Here is a 19737-nt window from a genome sequence, read left to right on the forward strand (position 1 = left end):
GTCATGTCATTCCAGTTCTGCAGAATTAAAAAAAGGAACTTAGACTTTAAAGTCCAAACCAAATAAATCAGTAATATTCCCACAAAATAAAAACCTACAGCTTCAGCACAACTTCGATTTGAAAGCACATCGCCTCTTACAGTCCGTATCCTGAGATCTCTGCCCAACCGTGATCAAAGAAAAGGGGAAAAAAATATCCCTTGTTCCTTCCCTAAGGATCTTTTCTTTCTTATTTTACCTTGATGAGGTTTCATATTCCCCAGCCTGTCTCACATGTGATATATCTTTTCTCATCTATAGATAAATTCATTAAAACTCCTGAAGTGACTGCGTAGCCTTTCTCCTTTATTGCTATTTCTATTAAAGCAATTCCTTCCTTCCTTTTCAACATTAATGCATCAGCATTAATCTAGGTTAATTTGTGATGCATTTGAACCAGAGGAATGATGTTTATATATCCTTATAAAGAAACCACAATTAACAGAAATATCATAGTCCTTGATGGATGCTAACAGATCTTATACCAACTCGCCATTTTCAGGGACTTCACTTGACTGCTGTCACCATGCAGCCCTTAAAATCTAATTTTACAAGGCAATAAAATATCCTTGGAGTCTTTCATTTTTGCAAAAGCTTAATATCCCACAGCAACATTAATAATCGTTATCCTGTGAACACACAGTTGATGTGGCACTTTTCTTTCCAAATAGATTGGTAAGAGAGCATAAAATGACAATCGCTACAAAAGAAACTTGGTCTGCAGCCGCTTCCTCCGTATGCTTTTTATTGAATACAAAACAGATGACATAATTACTGCAGGAGAGGTTGAAAAGCTTTTGAAGTCAAAGTTAAGCCAAAAAAATCCGTATCTGATATAGATACAGATTCCACAAAATGCACCTGGGGTTAAAGAAGCATCAGTTATAGAAGGATTTGCCCTCCACAGAAGTCAGATATCCACCTCCAGCTAGTCACTCTATTTTCTCTAAACTGTTGCCCATTCATAACTGTCCTTACCTACATCCAGCCTCCAAAATCTTTCCAATAGCAAAACTATGTTTTCTTCTATGCCTTCTAGAAATTAAAAAATGAGGAGAAAACAGATTCAAGAAAGATGTTGATAAATTCAGAATTCTAGAAAATCTCTTATTCTTCTGCCTAAAAGACTCAGAAGTTTCATTTTTTAAGTATGATATGCTTTTCTTCAATCCAATAACAGTCCTTTACAGACTACCTTTTTTGTTGTCCCATGCAGTTAGCAGAAACTTCAAAAGCCAGCTCTGCTTAAGGCAGGGGGCTGAATCACCAGAGTTCTCAAGAGTTCTCATGATCTTACAAATGGAGAAGTGCACAGGATGCAAATAGCACAAGACATCTGTCCAGCTTTATTTTGTTGATGGGTGTTTTGGGGGTTTTTGGAAGAGTTACATGTGGATCTTATAGTTTCTAGTATATTTCTGGGAAAGAGGGTTTGTTTTTTTCCCTTTTAAAACTGTCTGGAGTTGTTTTACTTATTTACAGTCCCAGACTTCCAGGAGAGAGGTTTTGATCCTACAGAGGTAATCAGGGAATGAGCAACAGCAGATCACAGGCATGACACTTGCAGGTTTCTCTTTGATAAGGTTCAAAAAGAAACATGATGTGTGCCATGCTGTCACAGGTTAAAGTATTATAAGACCACAGGCTATAGCTAGGAATAAGACTTCTGACATTTGAAAAGCCAGCTTAACAGACTCAAATATGTAACATGGTGGAAGATGATAGGGAAAAAAAACAAAACAAAACAATAAAGCAATGTAGAAATAAAGTGGACATTTCAACAAATAACATAATGATAACCTTGGGCTATGCACAAATTTAGCATGGAAAAATGTCCTGAAACCCTTTAAGAAAGGATGGTAAACAAAATCTGTCTCTAGTGGCTAGTTTATGCTGATTATAAGTGGTTTACAAATGAAGTATGATTGGCTTAGGGAAAGAATGACATGATGAGGCTGACTGCACTAGCAGGAGCATGGCCTAGTAACTGTAAGTGTTCCATCCTATTTTTATTCTTTTAGAAAACAATGCATTTATTTTGAAAAACATTCCAAATATTTGATAAGAGATCCCTCTTCACTTAATCTTCTGATGTCAAAGGCACAAACTGAATGTTAATATAACAAACAGAGCAACAGTCAAAACTATTAAATATTCTTTTTGTATAGGAAAGTAGCTCTCAGTGCTAAGTTAGTGCTAAGAACACTTGAAGATGGAGTTCAACAATTTGGTAAAAAGGAGGTAATACAACAAACTTGTTCTCAAAGTCTTGTTCACCATTTTGGAATATCCTCACAAAACAGTAAAAGTTTTAAAGACTATAAACACTAGTAAGAAAATTATATCCACAGCCTATATGCAACTTACCTCTCAAGACTCTTTGGGCCAGACAGGTCTACTCCAGAACACTATAAAGGATAGTGCATGAGTACATTTGCAGAATTTGTGCTGTATATAGCTTCCCAATCCTATATATACACACAGGACTGCAGAAAAATGGCTTGTACATAAAGTTATTTAAAGTTGTACTTAGAGTATTCATTGCCATGAATTGCATTTATAAAGAAGATAGCCGAGATGAAGAAAGCCAAAGTGATGTTTCAAGTGTACTCCTATTCTTTTGTTCCAGCATGTGACTGCTTGTTCTTTTCTCGGTCCCACTACTACTTCTGCCATAGAAGAAGAAGAATATGACTAAGAGTTCATGGACTTGTCCTGCCCAGTATTAGCAGGGCTGACAGATTCCCTCCTCTTGATAGTGACTCTGCATGACAATGCAACCCATGCTCAGTGTGCAGCCTCCTCCCTTGTTGGTAACATCTTTAATGCTGTCAGGTTCCCTGAGGCTGCCATGACATAGAAGTTTCTCACACATTCCAAGATAAACAAACTTACTTCCAAATGACTTGCATTTGGAAGTGGAAGCCGTTAACATCTATGCTGCTTGAAGGTCCAGCAGAAGGGCCTGCAACTGGGATGTTTTGACCATGCTCTATGTGTGTTCTGTATCTGTTTTCTTATGAATTTGATCCTAACTTTGAGCTAAAGGAAGCTCGCAGGTGGCAAATCTGACTGCAAGAAGGCATGGATGCCAATTCAGGAACTCTGAAGTTTGAAAGATTTCCCCAAAACAGTCTTAACTATTTTAATCATTTAATTATACTACATGCACATGATTCAGCATGCACTAATCTGTAGAAGTATTACATAATTTGTACTCATATCTGTGATGTCAAGTCAAAACTTGCCTAAAAACACCTAAAATGAAACAAGGAGCTGGGTTTCACCTGATATCATTAAAAATAATGCAGAGCCATAGCACATTATTTGTCACTGTGCAATCTTGGATAATAGCCATGCTGAACAAGCTTGGTTAGATTTAAAGGGCAATTTAAACCAAAACAAATTGAAACAAAACCACAAGTTTCTTGAGTGTGTAAATAGCTAACAATTCAAACATAATATTTTTGTTCTTTTCCCACTGACTCTGGCCCAGATTCACTTTCTATTTAATGACAACTGATAATGTAACCTGCAATATCAGAGCAAGACAAGACTAAGACCATATTAGTTCAGTATTTCATATATGTAAACTTCAGATAAACTAAATACTGTTATCGGACACATCATTGGCACTTATGAACACATTTACTATTGAGAACTTAAAGCAATCCCACAAAACTCAAATGTGCTGGACCTATTTATAAAGCTTGCCTGAAACTAACCAGTGTTGCCTACAGACAGTCCAGATGCAAGAGCACTCACCTGAGTGTTCAACTTTGGAAAATTAAACCCTGCATTTAAAAGAAAAAAATGCTTCTTTCTGAAGCCACCTCCAAATTTGCCCTTTACTATCCTTGAGTAGTTCCCTTCCTAGACATATTTAAGAACAAAGTGAAGTTTTGCAAAGCAACACCAGAGCCTCTCTTTCAGAACAAGTGCATATGCACTTACACAGAAGTTTATCACTCTGTGCCAACACACAGAAGTGTACCTCTTTCAAATAAAGATCAAATATTAGCTGGCACAGCACTTAACTCACATTAACCATCGTTATTTACACTGGACATGTTCTTGGGCCATACATGTCTCCAGTGGATCAATATCAAGCCAAGATACCCTGCTCTTTCACACCATAAATAATATAATTTGGAAGAAATGTATCAATAAAATTGCCTATGTAATCAGAAGATACATGGAAGACATTTCAGCAGCTTAGCTTACTGAGCAAGACTGGGTGGCTGAACAATTTTGCAGAAATAGCACAAAAACTGGCACAGAAGTAGTCAAAAACCAACCACAGTAAGTAGGCAGCTCCCAAATAAAAAGAAATATATCTGTGCTATCAACACAATGCTGCAAAGAATCAACAATACTGTCTGCAGTATATGAACACCGTGGGCCTTCTGGTCTCACTAGATACAGCTTAATCTATGAGTCTTTTCTGAGCTTTGTTTTGTATCTATATGAATTCCACCTCTATTTGAGGTAGTAAGCTAGCAGCCCCTGTTAATACACAAGTCAGGAAGGCATCCTGTCCTATTGTTAAATGATTGTCTTTTCCCCCACTTTTAAGGATATAAAGTACCATTTTCCTTAAGGTATACACAACTTCTGTGTTGACACATGCACATACAACTTGGCAGAGGTAAAATCTGGCTTTGCAATTTACCATTAAAGGTCAAGCAAAAAGAAAAGCTAAACAAAATTCAAAGCAAACTATAATAGGAGCTAAACAACACAAAGAACTATAAAACAACACATATCTTTGGCAAGAGGCTTTCCCATGAAAAAAACATGAGAAAATACACAGAAAGCACTAAAGAAAAAGACTGAAATGCCAAGATTTATCCTTCAAAAAAAGAAACCAAGCAACTCAAATAAAATGTAAGAGAGCACCCAAACCCAGGGGACTTAATACTCTACACTTTCCATGTATAAGAACAAAAGCAAGAGATTGGATATGACCCTTTGACATATGTCACTTAATTAAAAAAAAAAAAGATTAACTAAACTAATTATTAAATTGATATAGTCACAATAAATTCATCTTGGATAATATTTTTGACATCGTTTTATTCATCAACAGATTTTTAAAAGGACAACAGTGGAACAGCAGAAGACACAGGCAGAGGGTATTTTAGCATATACCGAGCAGTGCAATAGAAAGTTAATTGATCTCCACATTACTACCAGAAAGCAAACTTTTACTCTGCAAATACAGAGCAACTTCATTTGTAAAAGTGGAAAAAAACCCAATGAATTTTCAAGGAGATTATAATTTCTTGTCATACAATGTGATTTCATTTTCTTTTAAAGGAACCATTTTGCAGCCTGACTTGAGTTCCTTCCAGATCATGTATTTTCATTTGGTTTTGAGTCAAAAGTAGAGAAACAGGAATATTTAGATTTTAAGTGGGAATAGAATTATTCCAAATCATAGGAAATAAAATCCTCTGATGGCCTGCCCTGCTGCAGCAGTAGTGGTCTTATAAGAACACAAATCTGGAGGATCCATTTTAATCCCAGCAACAAAAAGGAACACTGTTGTCTACACACAAGTACAGCACTTTATGACAATAGGCAAAGGGTCATCTCTAATGGCTAAGAACAGCCTCCAGCATAGATTTGATAAGATAAGAAAAACATTGGACATACTTGGATCTGACAAGATTGAGTCGGTTTTCGGCAAAAATTGGTCACAGCGGACTCCCTGGTAGCCCTCTTTGCACCTGAGAAAAAGGGGATAAATGACAAACATACGCATGCGGTAGTAAAAGGTTAATTCCCAAGTTGTACAAAGCATCTGAAATTCTCCCTGCTAATGTTGTGAGGGACTTGCATATTTACAGCTATTTCAGCTATTACAGAAGAAAGGTTATGGATGAAACACAACAGAAGCACATAAAAGAATTTGTGTTTCCAAAACTTCCCCTCGAACATGTTTTATTTATTTTAGAAATCATGGCAAGAAACAGCATTTCAGCACAATCCTTCATTCAAATATCAATTCAGGGAAACAAGCATAGGAGGAAAAAAAAGCTCTACAAAATTTGCAATAAAAGTAAATTCCTTGGGCAACATAAAGATTTATAAAACTTTTGTACTCTACAGATTAACAACTTGTTTAACTGTTTGAATAAGCAGAGGACACTTACCTACATGTTAAATTTAAGACTAATCTCTACTGTGCTTAAAACATAACATGTTTAGGCATAATAGACAACATCAAGGCACTGTTTTTAAGTGGACAGTCTTACTTGTCAGGAGGATTAGATTTTAAAGCACATAAACTAGAACACCCTTCTGCTTTAAATAACAAGAACTGGCTTTGGCTGAGGTTCTAATACTATTAATCCTGAAACCTTGCTTTGAAGAAATCCCATTTACTGCATTTGAACTGTTCTCAGAAGACTCTCATTTCAACTAAGCATATCAGAATCAGACCTTTAATTATTTATTCACCAAGCAGTTTTTCAGAGGAAAGTGATGGACGCTTTAATTATAAATGATAGCAGCAGGGATTCTTTATCTCCCAAAGCTCTCACACGTCATATAAACAATATGCTCAAATCAGCATCACCACCTTTCATTAAGACTGACAGCTGCAGCTTGAACGACGTGATAATGTCAGGAGCAGAAGTTATCTGCACCTTCACAATGTTTCCACTCAGGCTTCCTCTAAAAGATTCTTTTTTTAACTGCTTTTGCTTTAATAAATAAATGCTTCTGTGAGAAGAGCATCTTGTCAGCATTGATACACTTCATAATGTAAGCACACTTCTGAGTATATATGTAAATTATAAGAATTTCCATTGGGCCAAAAAATGTAGCAAAAGTCTACATTAAAAAAAAATACATAAAACTCCCACACAGATATTATTTCAAAACCTCTCTTTTGACCTTTCTCTAAGTGCTACCTTTAGAAATTAGCTTCTTATTGGTACTCACCCATCTATGAAATCATTGACTGGGAAAAAATAGTTCAGATACTATGGCAGTGGTCATAAGTTATCAATGAAGGAATGCAGGAATATTCAATCAAAATTATCCACTAGTCATAGAATAGTAGAAATTGTCTCATATCAAACAAACTCTTCTCCACAGTCTTAAGAAGACTCAGCAGACCTCATTTCAAAGCCTAAGAACATGGGTGGGGATATTCTTGCCTTTGAATTAGCATTTTCCATTAACTTTTGACATACATTTGTACCTGCATCAATTACTATTAACCTATCACAGACTTAAAATTCTTTGTGCTAAACTCTTGTTCTGCAAGTCATAAATATGTTCATCAATAGCTTAATTTCACAACTGAAAACTTTGATGCTACATGTGAGGATGAGCCACAAAGTGGTATCTCCTAGAAGAGCTGGACCAAGCGTTTATCAGCATGTGTGAATACCAATCAGACAGAAGCAGTCAGAGAAATGCCACGAGTACATTCATGCCAGGTGGAACAACTTCTTTCTTCTCTTCTCTGATTGCCACCAGGGCACATCTGAGCCAGAAGCTCTATCGCCTTCCTTCTTCACATAACAGAAGAGAAACTTTATCTCACTTCACAACTCAGAAATAGTTTGCACCATTTATTCTAGATGTCAAATGGTCCAGCTAATTAATTTTGGTCCAGCTAACTAACTTCTCATGCCAGAATTCAAGGAAAGAAATTTTGCTACTATCACCTGCTAAGGCAGATTTGGGGTTCAGGAGCCAAACCAAACCAAGAACCATAGTGTGGTAGGGGTTAAAAGGGACATATCCAAGCAGAATTTGAAAGTCTCCAGAGAAGGAGACTCCACAACCTCTCTGGACAGCCTGTTCCAACATTCTGTCATCCTCAAAGAAAAAGGAGTTTCTCCTTAAGTTCCGGTAAAATCTCCTGTGTTTTAGTTTGTACCCATTGTTCCCTGTCCTATCACTGGCTGCTGCTGAGAAGAGCTCAGCCCCATTGTCATTTCCTCTATCCATTAGATATTTATATGCATTTATAAAGATCCCCTCTCAAACTTATCTTTTCCCAGCAAAAGAGTCTCAGGTGTCTCAGCTTCTCTCTTGCTAGAGATGTTAATCATCCTGTCCCCTAATCGTCCTCTGGTCCTCCACTGTACTCTCCCCACTAGAGTTCTCTGTTCTTCAGTTTAAGAAAACAATTTTTTATCTCTCAAAAATGACAAGAGGTGCTGTGGATATTTCCACCTTCCATTTAATATTTGGAAGTGTTACCAGTTGCAAATAAAGCAAATGTTGATTAAGTTGATGGCCTCAAAAAACAATTGGAGATTCTTGTAACTGGTAAACTATCAGACCAGTATAAGAATCTAACTTATATGTACTTCTATATCTTTCTCTTCCTGACTTTGTAAGAGCAATAGTTTGCAACAGAATATCGCAGAGTTACTCATTTAAAATTCTCCAATACTGAATTGCATGTTGTCACAATTATGCCACACAGTCTGAAGATAATGATGGGGATAGATTTCTTCTCATAATATTGATTTGGCATCATATAAAACAATTATTTTTTCCTGCCTTTATCATAAAGTGCTGCTTTTATCTATCACTATGAAACTGTACCATACAATAACCAGCTGATTGACTGACCTGTGTGAGTCTAACGCAACATTTTCATTTAAGAATACACCTCAACAAACATGCCACAAAAAGAATTTACTTCTGTTACTTTCAATATCTAGTACTGTCTTGGTTTGTGCAGACAGAAGTTATTTTACCCCTTTGCAGAGGAGTGAAATAAAAACATTTCACAGAGGTTTGGAACTTTAAATGGAAATACTATTCACAAATATGTAAAGAAATCCAAAATACACAAATTCATATTCAGCCTTGGCCCAGTTCTCCAGGTCAGGCTTTTCTAAAAAACTCACTAGGCAAACACCTTCCAAAATCTTTCCCCCAGTCAGAAGGCTGCAAATCTCCCCCCCACTCTACAAGAGATAAGGGTCCATGCTGGGAACAGAAAAGGACAAAACAGACAGTAATGCCCATTTCAGTTAATCACAGAATCAATTATAGAATCAACCAGTTTGGAAGACACCTCCAAGATCATCCAGTCCAACATATATATTTCAGTGCAAGCTGATGGGAATGAAAATAACAAAAATTACACTTGCCAGTGTCCACTCTTGTACTCTCTGGTACTTCTGGAGGACTTAAGAACCTCAATGATTCTTAAATCCATAACAAGTACAGAAATGGCTGATATATCAAAGAACTGATGTAATGTTTTAATGTAATAGCCTCACATTAAGATAACAACTACTACGACCATATGTCCCAGTTTAGGACCAAAGTACCACACCACACATAGCTTATTTTTAAAATTATAGCCTGGAGTAGAGGAAGCTCAGAGCTGACCTCACTGCTGTCTACAACTACCTGAAGGGAGGCTGTAGCCAGCTAGGGGTTGGTCTCTTCTCCCAAACAACCAGGAATAGATCATGGGGACAGAGTCTCAAGTTGTGTTGGGGGAGGTAAAAGCTGGATGTTAAGAGGAAGTTCTTCAAAGAGTGATTGGCATTGGAATGGGCTGCTTAAGGAGGTGGTGGAGTTGCCATCCCTGGAGGTGTTCAAGCAAAGCCTGGATGAGGCACTTAGAGCCATGGTCTAGATGACTGGGCAGAGCTGGGTGCTAGGTTGGACTGGATGATCTTGGAGGTCTCTTCCAACCTGGTTAATTCTATGATATGATTTTTGAAATCCATAATACACCAAACAATAGCAGTAACTGCTCGGCTAATGTCACACCAAAGTGCAAACCTTTGCAATCAATTGTGACATTAAAGTCACATAGAATATAGGTTTGACACTTAACGTCACAATATGATAAAAGCTGATCATGTTGTGGTATCCTATCATCTTTATTAAAGCATCTGCTATCAATCCTAAATGGGCAGATGTGACAATTTTGTCCACAATAGCTGAAATTCACATATGCTGCTAATTGGCATCACATCTCAGGGGGAAGGGGGAACAACAAAAGCACAACCAAAAACCCCACAAACAAAAAAAACCCAATTCACTATAAATCCCCTTAGTTAAAAGGGTGCTACCAAGCTAGCACTGTTATGTCACACACAGAAGCTCAGTAAATCCAAGTGAGGCCATTCAATATTGCCACATGCAGTGTGAATGATCACATTTATATTTATGGCTGTATTAAAAAAAGCTGAGAGCAGCCAGGGAAACTAGGATAAGATGCTGAATGTGGGATCCTGGCAGCCTCTCATGGAAAGGACAGTCAAAAAAATCACTCCTGTGCTGAAGTGCTGCACGTACAAGTAGACTCAGGCACATGTTTAAGTGTGGACCATAGGGAAGGGTTCTATAAATAGTGCTAATTACAGCCTTCTTGCAAAGTAAGTATGAAAATGGAATTGTCTATTTTGCATTCACATTTTCACCAAAATAACTGTGTAGGCTCTACAACAAAAATATCAACAAGATTTCATGAATGGAACGATTTAAATCTTTCTCATTAAGTGGAATAAAAAGAATTACAGGTGAAGCTTTCAAGCAGTAGCTAAAATGCCTGTGAATGGTACATGCCCAGATGGTATCTGCTAAGTTCAGTGACAATTATTTTAGCATGTGTTCTTTACATTTTTGATAATGTACTTTCTCTAGATTATGTTTTTTAGGGTCACCAAAGACAAATTTCATCCTGTGTTACACTTCATGGGGTCACCCACAACATTGTGTGAAAACACACAGGCAGAAACACATTTCTCATTCCTGATGAGAAGTTCTTTTCTTTCTACTCAAGCATATTCACATTTCAGAATGCCGAGTACGAGCATCCTTTTATCTCTGTTTTTAATACTAGTATTATTACACATATATTCTAGTCAAAGAGATTGCAGACATCTTCTGTGGACACTTCTCAGAATTGTTTCTTGTGTATTTGAACCTTAAGGAGCAAAGAGGCTTTTCAGATAGATGGCTCCATCACACACAGGAATAACACAGCCCTCCAAATCCCTAGACTTAAGATAGGACATATTAGTAAAAATGCATGCATGTGGGTGGCAAACTTATAAGTAAAATACATCTGAAGGCAGCAGACAAAAGAGAAGATATTAAAAAGAACCTATTCAGAAGAGTTAAGGAAGGACACATAAAGCTTATGGCCAAGAACCTATTACCAACACAGCTACATTTTCCCAAAATATTTCCATATAGAGCTCCATATTCCCATTAAACTGAAACATTCTGGCTCTCAAGGGACAGTAATGTATTGAAAGCAGAAGACAGAGAGTGAGTGACAGAGATAGAGAGGCACTAGCAAACCGCAAAGTCTGTGAAAGATGGTAATTCCATGAACCCCCAATATCTTTCTTCCTTCCCTACGGTAGTGCCACCCATTTCAAATGCGAATGATTTTCTTCCCTGAGCGTAGTGATCATATTGCCTCTGACCACGTGAACAAGTGTGTAAAAGCATTTTCTCTGCAACAATCCAGAATTTGTGATTGTAAAGTATCTGAAATCCTAAGAAATGAAGATTTTGAAAATGGCATTTGGCACCTCAGTGATGGAGTACTCCAGAAGAAAAAAAGCAATACTGTACACGAGTAAAAGGAGCGTGTCCTAGGCTAAAAGTGATGTTACACTTAATAGAAGTATCTTAATACTATTGCCCAAAAGATTAACTTAAATAAACCTTTAATTTGATGATAGCTCCATAAGCAGGAAATATCAAATTTCAAAGTAGGAACTAACAGCACCTATGTAAAATAAAAGATATGTTTTGCAGTGTGTCCAGACCAACACCTTCTTCCTTCCACTTGTAAAGGCCACAAAATGACAATATAAAAAATGTCCATTTAATAATTTTGATGGAACAGTTATAAATTATTTTTACTGGACACTATTGCCACCACTGTAATGGCAATCAGGTGCCAGTAAGAGTACATAACTGCTTCTCTTCTTCTCTGAGAGAGGAATCTGATATCATGATAAATATTCCAGTGGTCTGTGAATTTTCATCAAGTATTTACTTTCACATGGGAAAAGTAATACACTTTGTTCTGGGTTAAAGGCCCACACAGTAGCAAGCCGTGACATTGCACAGGGCATTAGGCTGTCCCACAATCTAGCCCTGAAATATTTCATAAACAACGAAAAATAATTCCTCTGCTCTGCAGGTTAGCTAAATATAGACTTCTGTGTCTGCAACTAGAATGACCCTAACCGGGATAAATGGAAATTGAGATCTATTTTAGTGATTGTTATGAGATATTTTATTCACAAGGGAAGAAAAAAAGTCATGTTAATGCTGAGGGTCAGTCAAGGTGTCTTGCTGTTTAACACACGCAGCGTGCTACCGTAAGCAGAAAACAGGCTCCCTGGATTCAACAGATTAGACTGCTGCATCGTAACTGAGAACACTTCTCAGTATATAACACGCTCACAGCCAGACAGAAAATGAACCCTTCATAAAAATCAATAGTTTGCTGGCCAGGGACTCAAATGAGAAGAGATTCACATTCAGGTTTTAGTGTGAAAATAAAGCATTAAAGACGTGAACCCACGTTTTTTATATTGCAGAAATGTCCTGATCACTGGATTATTAACTGTTCTAAGAAGGGCTGCTCTTGTACTGTTCTTGAAAAAAACAATCAAGGATATCCAATTTCTCATCAAAATAGGTTACGGGGGTAGAGGGGATGTGTGTGCAGGAGAGACAAAAGTCACCAGATAATAAATTACCTCCAGCAGAGCTTGTAGTAAAATAAAATCCAGAAGTAGCATTTTAACAACAAACCAAATAATGCTTATTGGAGACTTTTCTAGAAATAGCAGGACTCAGGAGACAAGGTATAGATCAAACAAAGAGTGCTGACAGAGGTGGCATTTTCTCTTGACAAACCTGTTTCTGCAGCTTCACAATAGAAAGACTTTCACAAGTTGACATGACAGTTACATGATTGTTTCATAATAGGATCATGCAACAATTTACGAGCAAACTGTTAAAGGAAAAGACTTTCCTTAGCTGTGAGAGAGACTGTGAGTGTTGGACCATAGGTGCATAAGGTCTGCTAGCAGTAAGCACTCAGGGTAAGGCCACAAAGGGAAAGAGCAGCAGGAAAAGAAGGGTGGCAGCCCCGATACAAGTTAACAAAATGCTACCAGAGCAACAGAGGAAATTGCCCTTCATTAGTTCCTCTCTGATCTATTTAACACTCCAACATATAGAACTGAATAAAGCTCAATCTCTTCCTGAAATGGAACACCACCTTTTAAAAGATAGATTAGAAAAAAAGAAGGCTTTTCTCGGTTGTTTTCTGTGAGTGATATAATGTAGCTAGCTTACCCATTCCAGCTATTGCATAGAATCAGTTTTTAAAATATGCTTCTCCTTAGCAGTTTCTATCATTTTTCCTTGTCCAAACTATAGTTATTTTCTAATCAGAGTTTTAAAATGCAATGCAGCCACGAGATCTTCCCTATAGGTTCACTATCAAACACAGCCTTCAGGTCTTTGTTGTGGTAATTCTATGAAAACTCAAAATGGAATTGTCTAAGGTACATAAGAACACAAAAATCTGGCAGCCTTTACTACTTTATATTCCCATAGTAAAGCAATTCCACTAGCCAAAGTATCTAATCAACGAGTATTTAGACATATTAGTAAGCAAAGCTGAAAAAGCATACAGCAGTTTTTGTCTGCCCTTAAAAATCTTAAATGAAAATAACCAGAAGCTTTTAGCATCAAGAAGTGAAAATGGAACCTTTCTGTGCAAAGCCCAGAACCAGTCACTAACAGCTATATTTAGATAGGTGGGTCTTTAAAATACCATGTTTATGATTGCAGTAGCATGCACCTCTGTGATCAGCAGACTTGTGGGTACTCCTTGCATAAAGTTTTAGCCCCTGCAGTCTGTGTTATGCACAAAATATAACCTAACTGAAATTACACTAAGATCAAAGCAAACATACAAAATAATCAGCTAAGTTAAATGCACAGCATTAGAAAGAACAAAACTGGACACCAAATAAGGAATACAGGTAAAGATAACATGAGTATTTTTTGAACACAAACATTAAGCTCTTCAAATGGGAAGGCCAGGACACTCGCTCCCCAGTTTTGCATCATCAGTGAACTTGCTGAGGGTTCACTCATGCCCTCAGCCAGGTTGCTCATAAAGATATTAAACAGAACTGAACCCAGAACTGATCCCTGGGGAACGCCACTGGCCACAGGCCTCTAACTTGATTCTGTGCCATCTACGACAGCCCTCTGAACTCTGTTGAGGAGCCAGTTTTCACATACCAGGCATCTATGCCACATCTCCTGAGCTTATCTACTAGGATGTTGTGGGAGACAGTATCAAAAGCCTTGCTGAAGTCAAGGTATATGATATCCACAGCTCTTCCTTTGTCTGCCCATTTGGTCATGGCATCATAGAAGGCTATCAGGTTAGTCAAGCAAGATCATCCCTTGGTAAATCCATGTTGACTACTCCTGATAACCCTCTTTTCTTCCATCTGGTTAGAGATGGACTCCAGGATGAACTGCTCCATCGCCTTTCCAGGGATGGAGGTGAGGCTGACTGATCTGTAGTTGCCTGGGTCTTCCTTCTTGCCTTTTTTGAAGACTGGAGTGATATTGGCTTTCTTCCAGTCATCAGGTGCCTCTCCTGCTCTCCATGACTTTTCAAAAACGATGGAGAGAGGCTCAGCAACAATATCAACAATACGGGTAAAGCGAGCTCCTGGCTTCACCTAACACAGTTAGCTCTGGCAAAGTGCCATTCTCACTGGTCAGTCTCTGCTGTCCAAAGGAGCAACCAAGACTCAGGCAGTTAATAAATATGGCCAGAAGTTGTGAACTACTCACCATGCCATGCTGCCACGCTTCGCCTTGCTCTTGCCTTGCCAAGCCTTGCTTTGCCTTGGAGACCAGGAAGCCTTGTTGCTTCGACTCAGCCTTGCTGCTTAACAGCAAGCTTTGGTGCTTCAAGCTGGCCTGCACGGGAATTTTGCTGTCTCGGTTTACCAGGGAGAGACCATAAAGTGCCTTCACGCCACAGGCAAGAGACTTTGCCAGCCTTTGCAGGAACAACCCTGCTGGCAGGTAACGACAGCCTGGACCAGGCAGAGAGGCGTAAGCTCGGGAGAGCCAACTGCCCCCAGGCAAGCGGTACTACTGCTGCAGCTGTTTGCAGCGATGAGAATCACAGAATCATAGAATCAACCAGGTTGGAGGAGACCTCCCAGCTGCAGAGCTCCACTACAGCGACTGACTGAGCTGCGTCACGCGGCCTACTGAGGCCTTGTGGGCCTAGCATAGGGGCGGGGAGCAGTAAACAGAATCTTGTTGGAGAATTGCTTGCTAACAGGACATGAACTGGTAAACATGAGCAACCCGAGTCCTTGGGCCCATCCTGGGAGTTAAGATAGCAGCGCTGGGTAGCGCCCCCCACACGCAGCTGCAGGTGGGCAGAGTTAGCCAGCCCCAGAGGCTGACCCTCAGACTGTTAGGGTATATTACCCTATCCGTGCTTCACGTGTAACCCTGTGCCCTCTGTATGTAACCCATCTCAGTGGCACGCGCCTCTTGCAAGGAAGCAGATAACTCACTGTACACGGAAATCAAGTGGGACTGTGACCATCTAACCACATTGGTGAACACAGAGTAATTTCACCCAGGTGCTCCACTGGCAGAATCTCTCTTCCAACTGCCACTCAGTGTGCAGTCCTTTCATTCTTACTCTCTAAGAGGAGCAAGAGTCGCTCCTATCATCCAGTCCCAGGTTCGTCCTGCCTCAAACTACAGCAGAAATGCACCTGCCTTTTCTTCAAGAGGTGATTTTGATCCCTCTGTAAAGAAACAGTATGGTCCTTACAGAAGAGGCAATAACAGCTTTAAGAGAAAAAAAAATTGACACTTTTCTGTCAATGTCCTTTTCAAATGGTGCAGCTGTTCAAAACAGGTAGACCAAGCAAACACAAAGGAAATCATCTCAAAAAGCCAAAGAAGGGCAAGACAGTTTTGTGTCTATCATTTGGCCTACAACCAGGCTACCTCTCTGGAGGTATTCAAAACCTGCCTGGTTGTCTTTCAGTGTGATCTGGTATAGGTGACCCTGTTCTGGCAGGGATGTTGGACCAGATGATCTTTTGAGGTCCCTTCCAACCCCTAATGTTCTGCATTTCTATCATTCTGTATTGGGGAAAAACCTCAATCTCATAACACTACATTAGTCTGCCCCTGCTGAAAACAAACAAACCATGGCTGGAAACACAAAATACACCACAAACAGAACTAGGCAGAAGCAGTCATTAAAAAAAACCACCACAAAGTGCCACAACTGACCAGCACCTCCATGCCAAAAGTCATCCACTTGTAGAAGAAATCTAACAGTACTTCTGAAGGATTGCCAAATATTTAGCTCTTGACACACTCCAAAGGACAAGGGAAATCAAAGCAGCAAAGATGCAACACTTCTTTCTGAGATTAAGATTACTACTAAACAAATCTATAGAGAGCAAAAATGTACTAGAGCAGGATATGGAGGAGCACATTTTAACTTTTGTTTTCCACTGTAAAACTGGGCTTGAAATAAGAATGGAAAAATTATCATCAACCTACAGTCAAAGCTGACAAGCATAATGTCACACTTATGCTATGCAAAATAGTTTTAAATCATGGTGTCAGAAGACTTATCCTTGTTTATACCACTTAGAAAATGATGCTATCTGTTTTTTCTATCAGCTGGTGAAAGGCCTGGAGCACAAACCCTGTGAGGAGACGTTGAGGGAGCTGGAGTTGTTTAACCTAGAGAAGAGGAGGCTCGGGGGGGACCTCAGTGCTGTCTACAACTACCTGAAGGGAGGCTGTAGCCAGGTGGGGGTTGGTCTCTTCTCCCAGACAACCAGAAACAGAACAAGGGGACACAGTCTCAAGTTGTGCCGGGGGAAGTCTAGGCTGGATGTTAGGAGGAAGTTGTTGGCAGAGAGAGTGATTGGTATTGGAATGGGCTGCCCAGGGAGGTGGTGGAGTCACCATCCCTGGAGGTGTTCAAGCAAAGCCTGGATGAGGCACTTAGTGCCATGGTCTAGATAACTGGCTAGGGCTGGGTGCTAGGTTGGACTGGATGATCTCGGAGGTCTCTTCCAACCTGGTTGATTTTATGATTCTATGATTTTACTGTTCTACCAAAAAAAATGCTATGAGGTCAACAGGTGGTAACTTCTACTCAGAAGTTCATGCACAATTCTAACTCCAACTGAACAATGCTTACACTATTTCATGACTTTGTCTAGGTCAGACAGCACTGAACAGGCAACATAACTTTTTATGCTGCAAGTCTAGATCATTAAGAAAATACATTACTCCAAATTTACTAAAATATCATTACCAGGAACATCTTTTTGAAAAGATCAAAGTGTGAATAGATTTAATCAACAGTTGTTTCATTTTAGGAATTTAAATTTTGTAATGTTTAGTTTTGTTATATTAGTGCTGAAATAAGGAGAACTCTGTGCTGTATAAACTGAGTCCTGAATGCCAACATTAACTCAAAGATCTGCAAGTGCTGGATTAAACTCAGTAGAGGTGGGAAGACGTTTAACAGGACATTTCAAAAGCCTACATGGTAATGATTGCATTTCAAAACCACCATTTCCATGTTCTTTTTGCTTTTCTGAAGGAAGAATTTAATGCTAACTAGTACCAGCAGTAAGTTGATTCTAATAGTTCAACACAAACTCATCACGTATATCCATACCAAACCAACTTACCTATGACAACTTTTTGACCAGCCCCAAGCATGCCACAGTGCAATAACATTGCCTCTGCCCCAGATCATTATCTTTCTAATACTTAACAGGCTTTCCCAGTCTATGTTGCATAATTAAAAATAAATAACTCCCACACACTCCTTAACAACAAATTTTAATCTGTAAAACACAAAACTATTGGAAATTCTCTTTGAATAGCACCTAATAAACAAAACATTTAACCAACTAACTGAGCAATCATTTCTCTGCTATTGTGGATCTAACCAACCAGAAAAACTTAAAAGGTTTGATTAGTTTTTTCCACAATACATCTCTGCTCTATGATAAATGATTTACTATGGATGATAAATTAATATAGTCTTTCATTATGTATTGCATTCATCAGCTATAAGGAAGCTTCTGAATAAATAGAAGGTGATTTCATATCATATGCAAAGTCTCATGCAGATAAGGCACAGATGAAAGCCATATTCAAGAGCTGAAGAAACAAATGAAAATGAGACCTTTGCTTTTCTCAAGATGACCACCTTTACAAAAGCCCTTCTAAAATCTTCCTGAAAGCATCTTTCAGGGACTGAATTTAGGTAGAAGAAAAAGATGTCTGAAAATTAATAAAGAAAAGGCAAAAATATGTAAGATTTACAATGTTCAGTAGGAACCCACCTCACCTTCAAATGGTCATTTGCTAAAGATGGCAATTACAGCAATAAGTGAGGCAATTCTAAAGAGAAGTACAAACTTACTAACAAATAGCCTAGTAGTTTTGCTGGATGTGTTTCTTTCCCAAGTTCAATCTACATATATTACAAGCTCAACATCAAAGTCTTTTGTTTCCAGCTAAACAATATACCTACACTTTTTTTTTCTCAAAAAAAAAAAAAATCAAATATGGTTTTCATTCATTATTCCCCAGTTAAAAAAGGGCAGACAAAATTAAATTACCTAGAGAAATAAAATTATCTGTTTCAGGCCCAAGATGAAAGCACAACAGATCCTTTGCCTACCATGAAAAAGCCATGCAAGAAGAGTATTTCAGAAAAACTCTCTAATTAGGGGGTTGAGGTTGTTTTTTTTTTACAAATTCTAAAACATGCAGAGGAATTCAGAAGCTTGTCTGATGATAATTTCTAGTTGGAACGATGCTTGCCACAGGCTCCTCTCCTAAACAGTTCAATAATGCACCAAGCTAATACTTTGCTAGAGAGACACAGTGACTCTGCCAAACACTCAGAACCCCTCAGTAATTCAGTGAGGTGTTTGTCAGGTACCTGGTTTTGTATCTGGTTTGGAAGCAACAATTGAAGTCACTTTGGAGGTGCAAGTTAAAATAATCCTGACTACTAACAGATGGTCTACACAAATGATGCCTTCTCACTTTGTGGCAGGAAATAAACATGCCTCTGGTACTGTATTTTACATGGTGAGCACACATAGCATTTGATAGATAAGAACACAGAGAGAACTTTTGCTTCTCAAAGTTCAAACAGAGAAATGTTTTCTAAATTATTAAGTGCAATTTAGAGTCCATAAAATGAATGGTTTTAAAATCCAAGCAAGCCATTTTCTGGAGACATTTAAAACTGCTTAAACACTTGAACTAATTTTTAAAGTTGCCCAATTGTATAGAGAGATTTAGTTACAAGTCTTGTGTAGAATAATCCTTTTCTGAAGAGACAACTGTATGTATTGCAATGACATTATGATGTATGTACTGCTATGGAGATTTAGCATAAAACTAGCATCTAAAGCTCTCCTACTTTATCCATAGCTCACCAGTCAGCAAAAAACAGCTCACCAGTCTTGAGGTCAAGTGACTAAACATAGCCAGTTTAACTTCTACAGCAGGCAGGAAGCTGCAACCTTTATTGAATTAACGGTGCTTACTGCAGCTGGTTATCCACTGGCTTAAAGCTTCCGAACATGCAATAATGGC

The 19737-nt window shown here is 38.5% G+C and overlaps 1 protein-coding gene across 2 annotated transcripts in view; it reads right to left on the minus strand.

Annotated features, from left to right (window-relative positions):
* NRG3 (neuregulin 3) overlaps positions 1 to 19737 on the minus strand; it is a 393773-nt gene that overhangs the window by 107004 nt on the left and 267032 nt on the right. For both annotated transcript variants that reach the window (XM_064145391.1, XM_064145390.1), the window contains exon 3: positions 5698 to 5771. In XM_064145391.1, coding sequence (XP_064001461.1) covers positions 5698 to 5771 — 74 coding nt within the window. The remainder of the gene's footprint in view (positions 1 to 5697; positions 5772 to 19737) is intronic.

Source organism: Pogoniulus pusillus, chromosome 6 (assembly GCF_015220805.1).
Source record: "Pogoniulus pusillus isolate bPogPus1 chromosome 6, bPogPus1.pri, whole genome shotgun sequence".
Lineage (NCBI taxonomy): Eukaryota > Metazoa > Chordata > Aves > Piciformes > Lybiidae > Pogoniulus > Pogoniulus pusillus.